This window comes from Chironomus tepperi, unplaced genomic scaffold, assembly GCF_022539635.2.
Source record: "Chironomus tepperi strain 1889 unplaced genomic scaffold, CSIRO-AGI_Ctep_v1 contig_99, whole genome shotgun sequence".
Lineage (NCBI taxonomy): Eukaryota > Metazoa > Arthropoda > Insecta > Diptera > Chironomidae > Chironomus > Chironomus tepperi.
In genome coordinates, this window is record NW_027226221.1 from 162,170 (window position 1) to 184,383 (window position 22,214).

Genomic DNA, 22,214 nt, shown 5'->3' on the forward strand with positions numbered 1-22,214 from the left:
ATGTGTGTATGATAATAAATTATGTCACATAGGAACAAATTCTTGGATTTTAGTTCCACAACATGAAATTCATGAATGTAGAGCTTATATGGATGGAATGAAGCAGAGTTGGAAGGACTCTAATGTGGAGTTGCCCTTATTGGAGTCTATTGAACTAACAGGCAAAGAGCATGCTCTCGAGAGCTTGCTCACATAAATGTACTGGATGAGCAAGTCCATACTCTGTTTTTGAGAGCACACTCTTTGACTGCATGGATTGGACTTCGTGGAGTCTCTTAAAAAAGTGGAGCTTCCAGTAAATGCGCCTTTTTGAGTCTAGACTCTCAAAGCACCTCCAACTCTGCAATATAGCACAAAAAAGCTCTAAACTTGTGTCTGCATTAAAGAATTTTTGGGCAGGGCAAATGGATGATTTATTTATTGGAAAAACAAATATTTTTTTATGGATGTGAAGCTTATGCTGAACACGCTATATTTAGACGAGCCTAATAGAATGTTGAGTGTATTTTGTATCAAATTAATCGTGTAATGCACGCTATTTTGACGAGCTTTAAATTAAGCTGAAATGATTGACATCAAATCATGTTAAGTGTGTTATTTTGATGGAAGTAACTGAGCAGGGAATTTTGGACTGAGTGAAATCGCACGGAACAGTCTAATTTGACCGTTTGATTAATTAAGATATTGTTGATGGATCAATGAACTAAAAGCTGTCCAAAATGGTCAAATATTTGGGAATTTGGGGATTTTGAAGCTAGATCTTTGCCTAGGGGGTATTTAGGGATTTATTGAAAACGTCAGTTCCATCCAGGGTTCCATCCTAATACCTCTCTGTACCATCATAAAGGAGATTGAAGAGTCACACTTGGAAGGGGGATTTGGTTTAGTGATCAAATCTCCCTCTTTAATTTTGGTCTAACAACCTTCATCCCTCATCCTCACATCCTACTGAGAAAATCCCTGACTTCATCCCTGACCCACACCTCTCAAACATGTTACACGTCATGATTGCTTTTGGTCTGCTTCAAAATCTCTTCTCAAATATTTGAAAAGTGATTTTTTATGGTCGTTTTCTGAATTCTTTTTCTCTTTCTGCATTTATGTTCTGTGGCTAAAGCTATCAGTCTGTTATTTACATTTTCTAAATTTTTTCCTCTCTCTCTTTTTCAAATATTCTACCATAAATTCCTTTAAAAAATGATGGAAATAACCAAATGGAAAATATGCAACAGTCGATTTTAAGTTTTGTGAGGAGCATAAAGTAAATAGTAATGTATCCAATTGAAAGCTTCTCATTGAACAAGTAAATAAGAAATAAGAATAAATACTGAAGGTTAAGAGCAGTGGAAAAATTTGTCATTTTAATAATTGAGCTATTTTTTGGCATCATCTGATTGATTCTTATTAATTTGATTATGAATTTTAAGTAAAATTTCATTATCTATGCGCTATAGATTATTTTTAATTGGCCCAGATGATAAACTACTGCTACTAACGCCACTATCACTTGATTTTTCACTCAATGCTCCACCACCACTGCTACTTCGTGAATTACTAAAATCATCTATTCCGGCACCTCCAAGCAATCCCTTTTTCGTTAAACGATTTAAACTCTTTGGTGTAGTCGAATCGTCTTTGGTGCGACGTAAATTATCAACACGCTTCATAAGTTCGTTGGAGCATTGTGTGACGACGGAATCGAGGCAATTTGCATCATCATTGCTCTGAATTGAGTTGATATTTGGCAGTGGCGAACCCTCATAGCATCCAGAATCTCTAGGAAAGTGGCGTCTCCCAAAAGGAGACAATGAATTCTTTTTTTGTATTCTACTATCGTCATTCTCTGAACTCGAGCCTGCAACATCATCTGATCCTGCTGAATCGATTGCATGAAGAAGTTGTACGGCTGCTAATAGCTTGGCACGATGCTCTTGATTTAATATTCCTAAATAATCCAAATCGGCTGGTTCAAGCTCTTTGAATAATTCTAAGTCTTCATAGCTGTGGATTAGAGATAATGGACGTGATGTATAAATGAGAAGGGTCAATTGAAACAATGAATTAATCAGAGCAGGAAATCAACTAGTTGCTATGAGGTCAGGTCATGTCCTCATCAATTCCTGTCTCCAACTCTGACTCAAATTAGCAAATAAAATAACTAATGTCACGTACCCATTTAATACAAACACAGACGTATATTCTTTCAGGCCAATACGATTGAGCAGTTCATCGACGGTCGATGGACACGAGTTACGCGTTCGGTCAAGTTTATTTAATGCTTTTCCTTTCTGTTCAGGCATAACTTCAACATTGATGAATTTAAAGTGTCCAATACGACCATTTATACAGCCCTTCCAAACGCCTGAAGCGTTCATTGAAAGCACATCGATTATATCACCTTTCTGTATGTACGTAAGAAAGAATGAGAAATGTTTAAGGTCTTTTATGTTAACAGCCATAATTTAAAGTTGTTCCTTACCTTAAATTTTAATGCATCCTTTTCATACGGAAATGTTGCGCTATCTACAATTGCTTTTGCTCGACAAATGGGCAAAATTGTTGCTCTATCGTCTGCTGAAAGTGAACTATTTGGACTTCCGGATCTTACAAGTGCTTGCGTACCTTGATTGTGATAGATAAAGTTTTATAATTCAAGAAAAAGAAAGAGTTTTTTTTTATGACTTGATACTTACTTGATCCACTAGCACTCGGAAGACTTTCAACGGAACTTGCAGAGCAATGAAATGCTTGATCACTTATACTACTTCTGTCATCTTTTGTTGCTCCTATACCACTAACATTAAGATTTCTGCTATTGCTATTATTATTGTTATTGAAGCTTATACTATTGTCTTTTAGTAAGTCCTTCGGGGAATTTCTGGCGTCATTCGACTGCACAAAGGAAACGTGAAATGAGAGAAAAAAGATAAAGAAATAAGTGAGTAAAACAATTAAATGTAATGAATGGCATTAAAGTATATGAAAAAGAATTTCGCTTCGCAATTTTTATTTCTTGTTAGTTCATAAAAAAAGTTGAGTGTACCTTGAGGTTATTTAGTAAAAGAATTTACAACGAGAGTTTGAGTTTCGTTTTTTTCAGTCGCTGAATGACTTTGCAACAAAAAAACTTTTTCTTCAAGTTGTGATGTTATTTTTTTATGAAAGAAAATTTTTTGATTTTGTGGAAGAAAAACCTGAGAAAGTCAAACAAACTATGTTTGCAGATTTATGGGTGGGAAGATATGTGATGATGACTGAAGCGCATCTGCTTTACTGATGAGTAGGATAGAATAAAAGTGTCTCTATTCCCATCAAGACATTTTGTTGTTTGACTATCGTAAAGTGCTCAATAACTTAGACCAAACTTCTGCGAGTCTCGACATCTGTATATAAAGCAAACTCTCGTGAAAAATTTACTTGTATTCCTGGTGTCCCGAGATTGGTCCTGTTTTTTTCGGATATTAGAAAGTATTGTAACATTGAAAAGCAGCAGTCAGCATTAAGATCATCTAAGTGATGTCATAGATCACAAATGGTTATCTGTTTCAATATCATCAGTACATGTAATGAGTACGTCTAGATGTATCCCTAAATGAGCTACATTGGTAAACTCATTGTTCTCAGAAAATTTGATTAGTTAAGCATACGCAAATTCAGAATAGCAGTTAGTCACTTCTAGAGAATTTTAGAAATTGCACAATTTATCATCCGTAGGCATTAAACTTCCCAAAAAGCATCTGAAGCTACAAGTGAAAAGTCTTAAACTTTCAGAGTTGGCTGAAACAAACTGAGTTCGCCAAGTTAATTGAAGGTTTGAAATACATTAAGGAAGAAAACTTTTGAATTTCTCAGCCTTTCTTAACAAATTTATTTTCTTCCCTTTAGAAGTTTTTTTGTATTGGAAACTGAACAGCAATTGCCAGCATCAGGCGTATCTAATAGGGGCCAAGGATCATAATGATTATGTTCGATCATCAGCACATGTCAGTGAAAAGCTAAAAGATGTATCTCTAGATTATTTCGTTTATTACCTAAATTATGTTTCATTTATTTTCAGAAAATTCATGATTATCGACAAATGAGTATGAGATACCAAATAATTCAGAATATTAAGTTAGTCACTTCGAAGGAATTTTTGTCAATTGCACAATATATTCATCCGTAGGTTAAGAACTTCCCAAAAAGCATTCTGAAGCCTACAAGTGAAAAGCCCAAACTTTCTGACTGTTAGTAACAAAAACTGAGTTGGCAAAGCTAATTGAAGGTATTGAAATACAGATTAAGGAAGAATTAACCTTTGAATTTCAGCCTTTTTAACAAATTTCAATTTTCTTCCCATTCAAAAGTTTTTTTTTGCATCCAGTTTCTTAATTTTTTTAATATAACTTATTCATTTTCTTGTTCTAAAGTAAGAAGCCCTCTGGGTGACATGCGAAAAAAAGGAAGAGCAGCAAAAAAATTGAATTATGTACCGCAAAAAAAAACTTGAGCACTTTTTTCAGTTCATAAGACAAAGTTTTATAATTGAAAAGCTAAAAGAAAATTCCTCCTCATTTCACATTATTTCGTTTATTACCATAATGACTCTTGCCATGTTTCATTTTTTTCCATCCATTCTTGAAAATTTACTTCTTCTTTATTTACCCATCGCGACAAATGCATGAATGAGACACTACTGTAATAATAATGATCATAATGAACATGAGGAGGAAGAAGAGGAAGTTTGAAGATGGGGAGGAGGACGTAAGTAAGCGAGATAAGAATAAAAACATCGCCAATAGCAAAATGTGTCTGGCACATAAATTTTCAATTCACATTGATCTTTTTTGAGCACATACTGAATAAAAAAAAAGGTTTTTTTTTGCTGTTGTTCGGTTCATAAAATTACATGAAGACATTTTGAAGTTCAATTTTATTATTGCAAGCGTAATAAAACATGAAAAATTGTGCAAACATATGTATGTATGGAGGAACATTTGTGTGTGTGTCTACATTGTGGCTTTGAAAGTTTATCGTATGTGGTTAAAAAAATATGTAATACGATAACATTTCGTAATTGAGCTTGTTAAATTCTTTTTTTTTTTTCGTTCTGATAACCCAAGGGGTGAAAAATCTGCGTTGGCAGTCTTTTTTTGAAAAATCCACAGTTTGAATAAAGGGATTCTAAATTTTATTAAGGATTGCCTTGAGTATATCAACCCACTTATGAAATATATGTGAATTATTCTTAGATTTCCACTTTAGCATCTACTGAGATGATTTGAGGGTACTTAATGTTCAAGATATTCAACACAGTCTGATTATGAATCTCCATCAGTATCCAAAAGCATTAAAAGAGTGCCAGTAGCAAGGTATCCTGAAAAAACCCTTTAGCTATTTAGATCATTGAGATCCAGAGTTCTGTTGGGAACATTTCGATGTCAATAATTGTTTAATGAGTGAGGATGTGCTTGACCTTTATACTAACTAAAGCTACAATTTATATTGAGATCAGAATCACTCCTTTGGTGACAATACTACCTATAGTCTTCAATTGAACGTTGTGAGTTGCGATTCCACTAAATATGAATCAAAAAGGGCAGATGAGGAACTTCTCACAAGCTGGTTAATCGATCCAGCAAGATCCGGCGTGACTCTATCATAATTCCAAGTTAAACTCTAATCCGCTCCAAATGGCAGAGGCACACCTGCCTCGTGCCGGATTTTAGATCAATTATTCGGAAGTAATACATGATCAAAAAACCAACACATGTCCTCACCCCTTGAGTTTGAAACGAGAAGAGAATGAAAATTTCCAATAGAATGAAAATCCAAGCAGCTATGAAATAAAATAAGAGAATCGAATTCAGACAAAGAATCGAATTTTGGAGAAGAAAAAGAAAAACCTTTGAGCAATTTACAAAAAAATTTAAGAATAATTGCATCATATGAATGCTCACACAGAAGAAATTTTATTGCTTGCTCGTTCTATCCATTCAATAGTGAGCATTTTAAAAACTGTAAAACTATCTTTTAAGCTTTTCTTTCTATAAACTTTATAGGAATGATGATCGAATTGGAATAAATTATCTATTTCAATCATTGCATGTTATAGAAAGGAATGCAATGATGTTGAAGAGGTTTCATAACTGGATTAAAGAATGTTGAGTAATGCATAATGTGGCTTTATCGGAATGTAATTTGTGAAGGATGTTATCTATATATCTATTAATAAATGTAGGTCACATAAATGAACAATTTCCATTTATTGTGAGAATTCTAAAATTGAAACAATTTTGCTGCCATGCTGCATTTAGGTTGCTGGTTGTTATGACAAAAATATTTTCTGTATCTAAACAGATTCCATGGATAAATACAGCAGTAATTGAATTGACGTTCGCTAATAAACCGTAAAAAAATCTAAATATAACAAAAGAGGAGCCTTGAGAGTTCAATGCCATAGCTTAATCATACAACCTTGCAGACAAAATGGCTGTTAAGCTTCATAATCAATCACAAGACTGACTGACTGCCGTCTGTATTAAAAAGTAATCCTTAATCAGTTTGTCACAAAATTCTTTTTTTTTTATATTCATTGATCCGTGTTTCCCAAACTTTGTTGTAGGAACAAACATTTTTTAAAACTTTGGAGATAAAAAAAGACATGAAAATAAATCCAAGACTCAATCACATTCAAAAGTTTTCTGCTTGAAAACGTTGTTTACTCTTCTATAAGGAAAGGGATGAGGACAAAACGTATTTTTCATTCTATAGCAGTGGTGCGGAGCCTCTGAGCTGTGGCACACTAGAGTGCTGCTCAATAAAATTGAAAATGCCATAAACTGCTTGTCATGGTCGGTTCTGGTCAAGACTTATCATCAAAAATAGCTCAAAGTCGAACTCAACTTGAGTCGACTATTTCATTCAAAATCCGAGTCATCTTCAAGCTCTACCATCAAGGTATGCATTGGCATAGACAGAAAGGTCGCCCACAACTGCTCTACAGCAATAGAGTATGACGAAGGAATAGGAAAATATCTCAAATGTATCGATTCTTTTTTATTAAAATAAAAGACACACACACATAAAATGCTTCTGATAGATATTTATGCAGATGTAAAAGCACGTAAGAATCTTTTTCATCCTTTTCCCTTGGTTTGTAAGAAAAAAAAAAGTAAGAATTGAGCACAATTGCGAAGAAAAACTTTGAAAACGTGATGCGATATCTGTTGAATATTTTATTGCCCGAGTATCTTAAGCAATTCCTTTCTGTACATCGTCTGAGTAAGTGGCAAGCTAGCGAGAGTATAGGAAAAAAAATGTAAGAATGGAATGTATTTTTATATATTTTATCGCACACTTGTGGATTTAAATGGCAGCAATTTCAAAGTATAGAAAACGAAGAGAAATGAAGCGATGCATCTTCTTAGACATTTTTTTTCATTTTCTGGTATCATGCTGGAGAAAGTAAGACTATTCAATATTTCCATTTCTTTAGTGTTTCTTGCATTCTCTTAAGATATGAATTTAAATCCGACAATGAAGCTATATTGGCATGATCCAATATATTGCATTGTTTTAGGAGCTCCAAGCATTGTTCTAGGAGCTTTTATGTAGCGTCAAGCAAATCTGATGGAAATTTAGAATTTAATTGATTTAGAGCCTTAGTACTAATGATCCATGACGCTTGTTGAAGAGTATGAATGCAGATTTGAAGCACAGATGATTCCATTTTTAATATGAATCAACATGCGATAAAATTGAGTCAAAATCAGCCATCAAGGTGCCATTCGGGCAACCTAGACACAATCCGGCAATGTTGGAGTACCCTAGCAAACACGATGTGTTGTTCGGGTACCCTAGCAAGCAAAGAGCATGATCTTATTAGCAGACTAAGCTAAAAACACGCTCACAAGCATGCCTAACTAGTTATTTAAGTGAAGCACACTATTGACAACATGCTCTTTGCCTGATCAGGTATAATACATATCAAGACACATTCTTTTGAAGCTCAAAGTGCATCTATTCCAACTTCAAAACGTACAAAACTATCATCCCACATCTCAAAAGCTTGCATTATACAATTTATGCAGTTTAAGTGAATATCAGTAACTACACATGAGAATAAAATTCATATAAATTGAATGAATGATCCAAGATGGCACTAATGAATTTATGAAAAGCACTCAAATTAAATATTTATTACGCTTTACTGGTTTTCACAACGTCTAGAATGGATGTACATATTTACTTATTTCAAACTAAACTATTTATAACGATAACATCTTGCTCGATGAATATGCTTCTCCTCCCAAACCTCATTTTCAACAACATAAATTTCTATTTTATTCCATTTTGTTCTATATGTCTCGTTGAGCACCGAGTATAGGGAGTCAAATAGAACAAGCAAAAGTTGAATGATTGATTGTTCTCGGGCGAGCGCTTAATAAAGTCATTTTTGTTGCTATTTCGAAATGTTGGAGCATAAATTATTTTTCACTATGTGATGTGATGAATATATATTCATTTTCTATTATTTTAGCATGGTTTGGTGGAATTGGAGACGGAATTTTGATGCGTTTTGGTCGACAATTTTGTTTTATTGTGGTCAAAGCTGAATATTGACTCGGGTTTTGTATTTGAAGGTTGATTTGAGTTTATTCGACTTATTTGACATTCGAGTCGACTTCAGGATATGATTGTAATATATTAGAGACATATACCTCCTGCATACATCGCTCGACATGGTTTCTAGTGTTCAGCTAATGAACATTTAATGAATTAAGCGACAAATCCTCAAAAAATGCTCAATACGCTCAAACCACAATCAAATCGAGTCTCTAAACTTTCTACAATTGTCTCCATCCTTACAATTTTTCAGGATTCAAAGCTTGATAAAGGCAATCACGAATGACAGTCAAAATATTTCTCTTCTCATTGTAAATGAGCTAACATTCAGCCGATAAAATCAGCTGACGTCGATCAAGAATAGAAAAATGAAATGTAATTGTGTATTTATTCTCAATGTTTATGCTACTTCCTACAGCTATTGCATATTTTACAATCGAAGATGTTTGTGTTTTTCTTAGAAATTCAAATAGATTGAAGAAAAAGGGGAGAAAATGAAAAATCATCTTTATTGTTTGATTAATTCGAGTAGGAAAGAAGAAAATCAAATTTACTCTTCCTCAATCACTGACTCTGATTAATCTAATTTTCGTTGAAGGGGAGATAATGGAAAGACTCTTTTTAATTTATGTGAAAAAATATTTTTTCTTTCTCATTTTTTTGCAGGTCTGATTTGAATTTTAATTCAAAAACTGATTTAAAATTTTAAATGAAGGTAGTGAGGGGGGTTTGTTCTTCGGTGATGGTCCGTTGTACGCTAAAGATACACACTAGTACGTGAAATGCTGTGACCATTGTGTGAATCTTTGTCATATCGACAGCACTCTATAAAATGATTGAGAGATCGGTCTCTTTTACTCATCGAACCCACTAACTTACAATGCAGTGACACAGATTTTAGGTCTGGTATCTAATTACTTGGCCACATAGGCTTTAATCTCGATCAAACACTACTATTCAGTATAGTGGTATACCTGGCAAAGTGGTATACATATAAACTCATATAAAGTAACAATGATACACCAATACTGAACTGGTGGTAAGGTCTAGTGTGAAACAAAGGTTGCCACTTATGGGCCCCGATAAATTACGGTGCCCTCGAACATTTTTGGAAATGCCATGAACCGTACCATCGATATATCAATATCGTAGTGTCGTACTGTTCGTGGCACAAGTAGTGTCGTTTCCGATCACTTCCGGAGTAATCGGCCCCAGAATTGATTCTGCTCAGATAATACAGATAGCAATAGCTTTAAGTTACTCTTAAATTCTAAGATTGCTCAAAGCCAATTTCTCATCATCACTTCAAGAATTCAAATTATTTACATCAAAAAATTCTGATTAAATTTTCCTTGCAAAAAAAAAGATGAAAATTAATTTTTCATTATTTTTTTTTATAGACTTCAAAGAGCGACGAACGAAGTAAATATTTTTGATTCAAGTCAATGAACTACAAGCTCTATATTTTTTTTTTCTTATTTCCGAAAGATGAAAATACAACAAAGCTGTAAACATGAAAGCAAATAACGAAAATTAAATATTAAAGTCGGTGAAGTAAAGTAAATTCAGATGAAAAAGTGAAAATAAACAGTGACTTAGATTTTTATGACTGATGATGTGGATGTACGGAGTTACTCCATGAATTTTAATCATTTTGGCTAATGATAATCATTCAGCTTCTCAACAATGATTGAATTTGTTATCATATAGACTGAATTAATTTCAAATTATCTTAGTGAACCAACAAGAGCGAAAAGCAGCAATAATTAAGTCCATAAACAATAAAAGCTTCACTTACATAATGAACAGTTGCCTTCTGATAGCTTATTGTTGATGATGTTTTATGCAAATGCGACGAAAGGTTATTTCGTTTTGATTTTAAATTGTTTGTCATCATCACATTTGTGCTTGTCGATCCTGCTGTTCCACAGCTACCGTTACTCGTTGAATTTCCAACAATTGATGAATTTGTTAATCCATTAAGTACAGCCGTATTTGTTGTTAAGTCATCATCGTCGTCATCATCATCGACATAATCTGATGAATGTGTCGGCGATGGTGAATTTCCGATTCCACCACTCAGTGTTCTATAGCGTGTTGTACAGTTGTTCGTACCAACCTGGTGAGGAAATGAAAAAAGTGTTTTATTTCCATATTTTTTTGGATCAATAAAAAATTTTTTTAATTTGTTCTACAATGTTTATGTTGTTGCAAAATGAAATGAACAACCCTCATCTCGTGGGTGAGCGGCTGGATGTTTCACATTCAAGTTGCCTTAAAAAATATTTATGAATTTAATTAAAAACAATTTTTATTTTTCAATTTTTAACGTAGGTAGTTTGCTTATTGCATTGCATTAGCGATGTGATTACAGTGTAATGGGAGGCTGATGATGAGGTTTGATTTTAGGATGGGACGATAGGTATTGGTATAGCTTTATGATGTCTAATGCCGTCAATCCCAGTTCTATAATTGTACCTCGATTCACAAAAAGATTTAAGACCTATTTACTCAAGAAAATCATGCAGAATTGTCTCAAAGGACAGGATGCTTCCTTCAGGATTGTTGGAAGCAATCATCCTGAATAGCTCAAGCTGATTAATCGATCTAAACTTTGACGTCAGATCGGATGACTCAGACATGGTGCCTAGTTATAGCCGAATCAGACATTATGTCAAAGTCATGTCTGTCTAGTGATGGATTTTGGATTGACTAATCAATTAGCTCTTTTTGGGCACATTGGAATTGGGGGTACACATCAGGAATTGGGCTTGATACCCCTAAGAGAGTTAGACGTTATATAATTGGAAATAGATTAGATCATAAGCTTATTTGACAAATAATTATTCAATTATATTAAAAAAAAATCCAGTTCTCATAATTTTCCATTCTAGTAATGGAAATTCATTCTGTCAATTCCTTATAATACTAAATAGTCTACGCCTGAAGTCGCGAAATAAAACCCCTGTAAATTATATTTTATCAAATTTAATTAAACACTCACCGATACTTGACTTAATCGCGATGTAACACTATGAATATCAGAAACGGAAGCTGCATAGTCTCCACTCACTCCTCTTACATCGTGTGATCTATTAAAGGTAATTAAAAATTATTTTATAAAATAAATGAGAAAATGTAATGAAATTAATATTAATTCTCACCTTTTAAGTGGAATAATTGTTGGCGGATTTGGTGGTTGTTGTGGAACGATAAGGCCTCGACGTATTGGTCTTTGTTGTGATATTGATATGTCACCAGCCGATCGTAAGGATATCACCCCAGGACCGCTAGTCGTGTAACACACGCGGGCTCCCTGTTTGTGTCATATTTTTGGTTGAATATGAAAATAAAATAAATAAATGGAAAAATTATTAAAATGGAATTTATGTCAGAGAGCACTTTCTACGACATTTCTGCATGTCATAAATAAATTTTGTTCTTCTCTCTCTTTTTTATGCCTTTTTTTGGTTGCGTCTGTCTTTTCATAAATGAAAATGGAACGAAAAAAGAAAAAAAGTTTCTGCGCGTCCTAGCAAAAATGGAAAATTTCTGTTTGTGGCAATAAAACACGATGTAGAAAATTTTTATGCATTATCGTGGTAAAGTTGGCTTTACTTATTGTGTTCAGCTCCCCTTTATTATCCCATTCTCATACGATTCTCTCTCTCTTACGTGTATACAAAAATAAATAAAGTGGAAGAAATGACTAGCTTTTGTATTCTGCACTTTTACAGTGGTATGATTACAGCTGTAAGTCAAAATTTTTTTGCTTCTTTTACGGCCATAAAATCCACAACATTAGGCATTTTTTTATTATCTTTAAGAGGCAGTGGATGTGAAATGAGTCATGGTAGATTGTGCAGATTTTTTGGACAGTAAATTAATGCAATGGAAGGACACTTTTAGGTGTTGAAAAGTTCCTTTTTTTAAAGGATGTCGGCTGACTTTTAACTGATCCTAACAGGCAAATGACCTGTATTAGGTATTGCAGTGGTCTTTTTGTATCATGAAAGCACACTCTTTGACGGCTTAGGATGACTTTTCGGACTACACAATGCTTAGTTCTGCAGTTATTTGAAGCTACTTGAAAGTTATTCTGAACCCATTCTAAACTGTAAGTCTACTTAGTGTAGTGGTCTGGGAAATCCTCACTCGTTAAGCAATTATTGACCGCAAAATGCCTTGGGGTCAATTAATACGTTCAGGAACAGGGGAAGAGGGTTATATCCAATTTTATGTAATGGAAATTCATTGGATCTCTTTGATCTGAATTGCTCAAGATTATTTTCGAAGCTGCATGGAATTGGAGACCATTAGAAATGCGTGCGGATTTTGTTGATTGAGTTGTGCTACTAGAACTTGTCCTTCAACATGGCTTAGGATGGTAATGAAGGAATGTTAGCTATATGTCAAAACTATGAATTTGTACAAGCTTTGTAATTTGACTAGCAAAAGAGTCAGATTGGATGCATTTTGTAGCAACCTAGACTTCGGAGCATGGTTCCAGCATTTAAGTGAGTAACAATGTCCATCAGTTCACAGAAGGATTTGAACTCGAAAATTAAGCTTTGCAATTCAAACATAAATTGTGATGTGCAATCACTGACTTGCATCAAATTTGCTATTCAGCTTAATTAATGACCTTAGAAAATATCATTAATTTATATCATAAAGTATATCCCTTTCACATTGTGACCTGATTAACTAATTAAATCAATTAACAGATCAGCAAAAAAAATTGTGTCATTTTTTCTCATTGCAATTATTTCTCCATTGTTATAAAAAAGCAAATGTTACCAAAACTGACAATTTATGATATAATGGCTGTATTCATGGATATATATCATATAATATTACAAGTAAATGCTGGTTTATGAACATGATATTATTGGTAAGAGGAAAAAAAAGTTTGGAAGCAAAATCAGACCATTATGATTCATGGTCACACAAAAAATGAAACTTTTTCATTGTAAATTAAAAATGCAGTGCTTGTTGTTTGGACACTAATGAATGTTATTTTTTGTGTAGCAAAATTTCATGTTGTGATTCCCCAAAATGACCAGAAATTAATGGTTTTAATTTGCTTTGTTGATTAAAATTACATCCAAATGGTCTGTTGACAATTTTAATGAATGTACAGGATTTAGTTATTAAAGTATCTAAGTCTAATGATGTAGCAACATGTTGTAGGATAGTAACGAACGAATGCCAAGTCTGAACATGGTTCCAGGAACTAAATATCTAACTCTAATGATGTAAATGTTGGGAACCATACCTGTAGCAAATCTGCATCATTAATGGTACCAAAAGTAAGCATACCAAACACTTGATGCAGTACCAAGAATCATTAAATAAATTCAATCACGTACCACGATAGCTTAAAATTCAACTTTACCATAATCTACAGTATATAATTCATAAACATGTGCCATTGCAATTTGTAAATAAACGAGCAACAAGATGTAAAGTACTCTCATTCGGCATGTGTAAATGTACACTATGAATAAAGTGATTGTACCCGGTCTTAATTATTTTTAATGATGGTATCCATTATGAAACATTGACAGCAACAGAAGCAATTCAATGAATGATTGCATGGTGTAAAGTAATTGTAATTTTTATTTTTATTTTTCATAATAAAACATACCTGAATGGTGGCGGCTGGTCCAATGCCTGCCATTAAAAAATCATCCGGATCACTTTCATATGGCGGCTCATCGTACCAGTGCTGATGATGGTGAATGTTTCGATAGTTGCTGGTGGCTATTGTATCGTCATACATGTACGTATCATCTACAGGCAGGCAGGCAGGCATGAGGGAGAGATGAGTGAAAATAATAATGTTAGTAAAGTGAATTAAAAATATTACAATGTGAAGGATTTGAGTGAAAAAAAAAGAGAGTCAGCTTTTATGTCCTTTCATGAACACACAGTCATAGTCATGTGTATGTACACATGTATAAAAAAAAGTTATGTGAACATGAATGGAAAAAGAATAAAAGAATGGAAAAGAAGTGAAATATGCCATAACAATTTATGAGTTTTTCATTCCGCTGGCAATTCACAAAACTGTACAGCATAACATAATACACTTGAAGCATAAAAGGATGACTTGTTTTACTTAATAACAGCGCTTTTTTAGCACCATCAAAGGACTTTTTTTCATTATACATATCATAGCACGCTTTAAATTTTAAGTTCCATCCTTTTCTTTCATGTTACACGACGTAATGTTGATTTTTCATTTTTTCCAACTTCTACATGTGAATGTTGGCTTTGGGAGAAATTTTCCAAATTCTACTCTCTCTCTAAAGATTCTTTCTTTTGTTTCTTTATGCTTGAGAATGAAATTTTAATGCGAAAAAATGTTTCAATAGAATTTTTTTTTTCATTTTCATTCAAAGCTTCATGTGAATGTTTTGGGGTTCAAAAATTACTTTTTTGTGGTTGAAAATTGAAGAAAAACACGTGGTAAGGTTACGTGTCGTTCACTTATGAAGGTTCAGTGCTGAAGGGGATTCGTTAATAAACTCAACTGGCACAATGCTATGTCCCAGTTGTTAAAGTAACAACTACAGACTTTGTGGATGGCCAGAGGTCGCGAGAAACCGAATTCATGGATGTTGAAGACTAGAGTCAATTATCCCGTTTAGACAGAAGATTTCAAAGGCTAGATTTGTCTTTATGCATTCCTTACGCGCGGCAATAGGCCCTCGTGTGCCCATAGTCAAGGAAGTAAGTAAATAAGACCTTATGCGCTGCGAATCACAATTTTGGCCTTAAAGATTAATCTAAATCAGCTGCAACTGCGTCTTGCCTATAATCCAGCAAAACAGCGGAGTCCTTGTAAACTCAAAGTGCGTTTCGGAGAAGCGTGATGAAGCGGTGACCTTGAAACGCATCTAAAACGCAGTTAATTGAAGCTTGCGTCTCTCAATCGAATCCAATATTTCACCGCCCGGGTAAACGAAATAAAGTCAAAAAAATTATTTTCTGTAATAAATTAACCATAACAGTTTATGATGCATTCTTTCGCTGATTTTATTTAGCTTTTTTATAGTCACAAATTTTTCAGTTGATAGCTTTTTTATATTCATACTTAACAATTTTTTTTTTTATTTATCATATTTTATTTCATTTTTAATGCTTTAGCAAATAAAGCTCTGAATACGCATAAGCAGTACTTTTTATAGAAATAAATTACAAATTGGAATGAAACTATTTGCTCAAAACTCAAAATATAAAAATTGGTATTTGAGAGTGTTAGGGTTTTGTACTCATGAGTGATGATTGGATTTTTAAATTTATTATACAAATATTAAGTTCTTAATGGAATCAAGAAACGTACTTAGGAGAGAGTTTGTAGGTCAAAACCCTTTCTTTTGGAAAATTTGCCAAGGTTTTTGATAAATAAATTCCAAAATCTTCCAAACTCATGCGATCCATAGGTAAAATTTCAAACCCCAACCCTCGACCCCCCTAAAATAACTTCTGGCTTCACCTCTGAATGAAATCATTCAAACATACTTTTGTGAATTATTTGAAAAAAAAAAAAAATAATGCATTTTTATTGGAAATAAATAGAATGATTGAACTTTCAACCACAACTCAATGTCGATACAGATTATGTTTGAAACTCTTTTCTAACTCCTCGATTTGACCTTCCTATGAAATTTTGATTACCTGCTAGTCAATTTCGATCAATTGTCTTCTTTATATCTTAAAATTGTTATTCAATTCCTACAAATGACAAGCTTTATGTCAAAAATTCATTTTCACCACAAACAGTTTCAATTTTAACTTATTCATCCAGCCTTCAATTGACTTCTACTGTAAGTGTGAATTCCTTTCGTCAATTTTCATGTGCCACAATTTTCATGTTCTTTATGAACCATCGAAATGGCAGAGGCGCATAAAAATGTGGTTTTGAATGGAATTAATTAACAATTCAGTCAGAACTTTTATTTTCCATTTTCATTTCCATTACCAAAATTCAATTTGAATTGCTGTCGAGGGAAAAAAATGAACAATTTTTTTATTCGTGTAGCATCAAACAGAATTGAAAGGGAGAGCGTCGAAATTTACGTTTTTTAAATGACAATATCCTTTTATTATAAAAGAATGGAGGCATCAAGCGGTATTAAGCAAGCAGGAATGATTGGAAGGAACAAAAAAATTTGTGCTTAATTAAAATATATGTAAAAATGAAAATGTGACTTGAGCTCATTTTATTTTGTCATGAAAAAATAAGTCTCATGGGAGCTCTGAATATGAGACAGGAATGTAAAGTAATTTCGTTAAATTCCATTAATCCTAGATAATTTTTTACATGCAGAGAAAGGAATTAATGTGATGTTGTCATTGAATGAAATGAATACATTAATTTGTCTGGATGGGCAAATGGATTCTTTTGAAATTTGTATTGTATTGATATTGACGCTCAATATTTTGAATTTAATAGCTTGTCATAAATATTGAACTTAGGGATACTTGACAATACAGGCATTTATTCCAATGAGTTAAAGGACAACTAATCAGAGTGTTATAAAGCGGGTAATCGATCCAAAATCCGGCACCAAACATCCGTGATGCCAATACTTTGTCATAAATGCATAGCTAAGGTTAACTTGACTACTCAACATTTTAGATCATTGATTCAAAACACAACTTAATTGAATAGAACAAGTTTAAAATAGATTCCAAATCCGGCATCTGACCGCTGTGATCTTGGCCTAAAGAAAAGCCATGAAAGTCTTGTGTTGGATCCATTTTAAACCCGGCATCATGTCAGAATCACACTGGAATCGTGCCACACAAGTATCTGATTTTGAATCAATTGCAAACTTGTTCTATTCAGCCAAGTGCTCTTTAGTCACTGCCTAAATATTCATTATAGAACTTTCTTACTGATTCTAACATAATTTCCTCTAAATTCCTCGAACAAGGTATTTTTTTAACTTTTAACTTTTCACAAAAAAAACGAGTTAAGCACGAATAATGCGCGGTGCTCACATATTGCTAGATTAACATTTATAAAATTCCATTCGTGCTTCCTCTTTCCCTTTTTAAATGATTTTGTGATTCAACAACTTTTTTTGCCTATATGACGCGAAGAAAATTTTCCTATGTGCTGCATGTGTGTATACTCATATTATGTATGGATGAATAAAATTCATTTTGACATCAAGTGAAGATGAAAAAGAGATGAAAAAATTCTTCAGAAAAATTCCTTCAAATTTTGGGTATGAGAAGAAAAAAATGTTGCAGAACGTAGAAATCGACAAATGCGCGATGCTTAGGGGTGAAAGGAGATAAAGCGTACAGGGGAAAAAATACAAACTGAGGGAAAGGGAAACAAAAACATCAAAACCGAAAATTTGCTCAGTCGAGCATTTTGCTCTGTAAATTGGATTTCATTTCCATCTCTCACTCGCTTGCCTTTCTTTTTCTTCTTCTTGATATTCTTTTATGATGCAGACATATCAAATAAGAAAGCAAAAGTGGAAGGATCCCTTCCATTCCAATTTTTCTTTCCTTTTATACGTTTCATTGCAAAAAAAGCATATAAGAATGAAAATTAATAGTAATCAAACGTGATTCACATTATTCTATCTATTTGGCATACCAGACGAAGCAGTCGTGGTGGATGAAGTATAATAAATGAAATATCCAGTGGGAATTTTTAAGACATTTATTAGAAATGTTCGGGAGTTTTGAGATATAAATTGCTTTTGTCATCGTGAGTCTGCATCCTTGATAGATTAGGATGTGAATTAATTTGGAGTTTTAAATCCGTGCTGCAATAAAGCACATGAACATGTAATGTCAGTAAGAATATTATTAAGTGTTATGTCTTAAGCTTGCAATAATAATTTGCCAAATTTTTATCACCAACTCCTCATCTGTCATTCCATCCATCACTGTTATTACGTCACATGAATCACCCTTCATGATAATATTAAATTCCCACCAGGACACCAACATCAAAACTCTTCTCATTTATTCCTTTTTATTTATCTAATAAGCTTATTTGTTCCGCAAAAGGCAATGAATGGCACAAGAGAACAAAAAGAATCTTTTATATCAATATTGCTTCACGTGATGCTATTAAGCAGTGTTTTTTTAACTTTTTTTACGATTCCAAATGCCGACCCATTTAGGCGTGAATTTGAAGATATTAGGAAGTTGCTTTGACTTTGGATACATTTGACTTTATTGTTGATGTTTTGTTGTTTTGATGGTTTTTTTTTTCAATTTTTTACGTTGGGATGGTATTTTGAATTTGGAAATGGGGCCAATTGCTCGTTACGTAATGATATTTGGGAGCAATAGCAAGTTAAAAAGCCAGCTTCAGACGCAAACTAAGTGAGGTCTTGAATAACAAATGATCTGTCAGCGAAGTAAACAAGTAAGTTCTCAGGGACTGAATTTGGGATAATGTTGCACTTGAAACTATGAGCAGCAAGTGAACAGCTCTCATGCAGACCCAGTAGAAGTGTGTTCAGTGGGGAGAGGGTTTTGGGGTATGTCAGATGTCTAAACATGCTAAATCATGTATCTAGTGGTTTTCAAGGCACAAATCCAAACTTCCTTCTCAACGTGGCCTCCTATCTTGCTACACCCCTATGGGTCATATTAAAAAGGGTGAAAATATGAAAAGAGGACTAACTGTGCATTAATATCAAAAAACATATTCTACGATTTTTATCAACAATAAAATTTCCATTTTTTATTGACGTCATTTATGAACAACCCCCCAAATAAAACAAACGAGTTTCCGTCTGGACTGTTTGAGTTAACAATAAAAAAAAGTCTTTTAAAATATAAAAAGGGAAATCAAAACAGCAATAAAAAGTCCTGTGCAATTCGTTCCATATTTTCTGCACCATAATCATGACAAATATTGTAACCTAATGTAACGAATTTCTTCCATTTACCTTTAAGATGAACCATAACTAACTTAAATCTAACATTCAACTTCTCTTTTTCATTCACATTTATTCAATGTCCTCAATTCAATTACAAGTTTATGACACATGTTAATAAATCATATCAATACATACCTTTACGTCCCTGTTGCATTAATCCTTGGCGAATATCTCGTAATATCTAAGATTGAAGGAAAGAAATGAAAAAAAAGATGATAAAAATAAGAGGGTAAAGAAAACAAGTTGACTGGAATATAAAAATGTGACAATGTGGCAATCAATAAAGGAACATAAAAATTCTAGAAGGGAAAGACTTAATAATAATAATTTTATTAGTTTTTGGGTGACATATTTCTACTTTATTCAACTCAAATTGTAATAAATTCAATTTTTCATCACACACACATAATGTACGTATGTCAATTATTGATCCTCATCATCATCATCAACAACATATCTTGGTATATTAAACCATAGAGCAGCAGCAAATGGTAAGATTGAGGAGAAAAAATTTCTTCCTTATTTTGACGCATATATTGATTTATATTGAGGATAATTCTGTAATTTAGGCAATCATAAAAAAAGTTTTTTGTTCCTTTTTGTTTCTTTCTGGTTAATGGAATTTTTAAAGAAATTTAGGGGAATTTTTGAGTTTGAGCAGATTTTGTGCTGTTTGGGTGTGCTTGGGAAATTTTTAGAATTCATAAAAAGTTGAAGAATACAGTACTATTTTTCCTTACGTTTATTGAGGCCGTCAAGTTGTTATGTACCAATTTATGACCAAAGACTAAAATTGATGTCATTCAGTGCCTTTAGAAAGCCTACAAGTTTTCCTATCTGAGCAAATTGTACTTAGGCATTGTGTTTGTCAATGCACAGCTTATAGTATGAACTTAGTTCTAGGAAAATTTAGTAATAGAACTTGCCCATTGACTTAGAAACGCTCAGAAGCTACGTAACGCTAAAGATAGCATTTAAGACCCACTCTGACTGTAACATATTGCAACAAAATCAGGAACCAAATCTGTAGTCCGTAACAAAATTAGCAACTCCCTTTCCTTTAGCTGTTCATCCCCTAATCTTATTAAAAAGTATATTAAAATGATTGAATTTTGGAATAGATCTAAGTTGTCGCAAAGCATTTATCGCTAAGCAGTGCCTAAACAAAAGTAGTATCTAGCTAGGCAGTGTCAAGGTACAGGCCATACTTTGATATTTCTGACTTTGTCTAATCATGCTTAGTACTAAGTTGTGCATCAAATGGAATATCAGAATGATTAAGGCATTCAAAGAAGACTCGAAATTTTAATGGAGTCGAGTCGACTTGAGTCAATTTTCTTATACAAATCCGAGTCGACTTCCAGCTCTACAAAGACCTTATGTCACATTAGACTACAAATTTCTCATATTTCATTTTAAAGGAACACTGATTGTGACCCATGAATAAGCAACATCAAAAATGTCATTACATTAAAAATGCGTCTTTCTATTTCATTTATGACTTCATTACTCCATAATTCTGCTCACTTCCTCTCTCTATATTGTTTTATATCCACATATTTTTATATTCTCTAATTCACTGAAGGAAGTAAAAGAAGGAAACTGTGGAAAGAAGAAAAATGAAAATGAGAAGTTTTCATCATTTTTATTATAGTTGAAAAGAAGGCAAAATTACGTGACATCACGTTTTGCTTAATGTTCTATACACGGGACGCACTTTTTTTGATATTTTACACACACATTCTTAGACAGTAAATAGAGAAATTCTTTGTAGCAAAAAAGGGAACTTCTTTCAAAAATTTATTTTCAAAAAAGGAAATTCTTTGATGAAAAAGTTTTTGAATTAAATTATGCAGCACATACTGAAAAAGGGATGAAAGAATTTAATTTTGAGAACTGGATGACAATGGCATATTTAGCTTAGAATTGGAGTTAAAGCATGTGAGAGACATAAATCCGACCCGAGTAGTACAATCCCCATTTTCTGACGTTAAAAATAGATCAAAATCCGACTCCGCGGTGCTGTCAGGGCAACTTCGCATCTTACCGTTAATACGGCCCGGTAACCTTGTGAACATACTGTGCTACTCGGTAACACAACATATAAGTTGTAGTTTAACGACCAAATTAATTTTCGTACGCACAAAAGGAGCGTTAATTACAATTATTAAGCCTTGATGTTTGTCATGTTTGTTCCTAATAGCTTATATTGTTCCTCTTCTTGAACTAATAGCTTTTGATTATGATGTGTGCGTCTAAAAGGATCTAACTGCAATATGTGCTGTAAATGACCAATAAAATTATAATTAAGGTATTAGACCCAGAAGCACAATATGAAAGTTGGCATTGGATATATTAAAGCTCAATTTATATCGTTTACAACTAATATGTAGGTTGTACGATGAAGCTCATTTAGTAAGTCAATTGATAATGAATAAGTAATTATGATGAATGATTGACGGTTTTGACATTTTGACCTTAGCACATTGTGAAGGCATAAATGAACGATTTAATTAATTTTTATTGATCCGTATCTGTTGCTATAAAATTAACTTTTGCTTGTTTAACATTTCATATAAAATAAAAATTGAAATTTTATGTGAAAAATTGTGATAAAAAAATAAAAGTTTCACTCTTGATATCCCACAGCAATTTTACCCAGAAATAACATGCAAA

The 22,214-nt window shown here is 33.2% G+C and overlaps 1 protein-coding gene across 2 annotated transcripts in view; it reads right to left on the reverse strand.

The window, feature by feature from the left end:
• Positions 1-973: 973 nt before the first annotated feature.
• Positions 974-22,214, reverse strand: part of LOC139087094 (dentin sialophosphoprotein-like) — a 47,229-nt gene continuing 25,988 nt past the window's right edge. For both annotated transcript variants that reach the window (XM_070635789.1, XM_070635788.1), the window contains exons 7-15: positions 19,674-19,719; positions 14,258-14,403; positions 11,772-11,923; positions 11,612-11,699; positions 10,406-10,726; positions 2,694-2,892; positions 2,480-2,622; positions 2,173-2,402; positions 974-2,001 (exon numbers count right to left, since the gene is read on the reverse strand). In XM_070635789.1, coding sequence (XP_070491890.1) covers positions 1,449-2,001; positions 2,173-2,402; positions 2,480-2,622; positions 2,694-2,892; positions 10,406-10,726; positions 11,612-11,699; positions 11,772-11,923; positions 14,258-14,403; positions 19,674-19,719 — 1,878 coding nt within the window. In that variant the 3' untranslated portion in view covers positions 974-1,448. The remainder of the gene's footprint in view (positions 2,002-2,172; positions 2,403-2,479; positions 2,623-2,693; positions 2,893-10,405; positions 10,727-11,611; positions 11,700-11,771; positions 11,924-14,257; positions 14,404-19,673; positions 19,720-22,214) is intronic.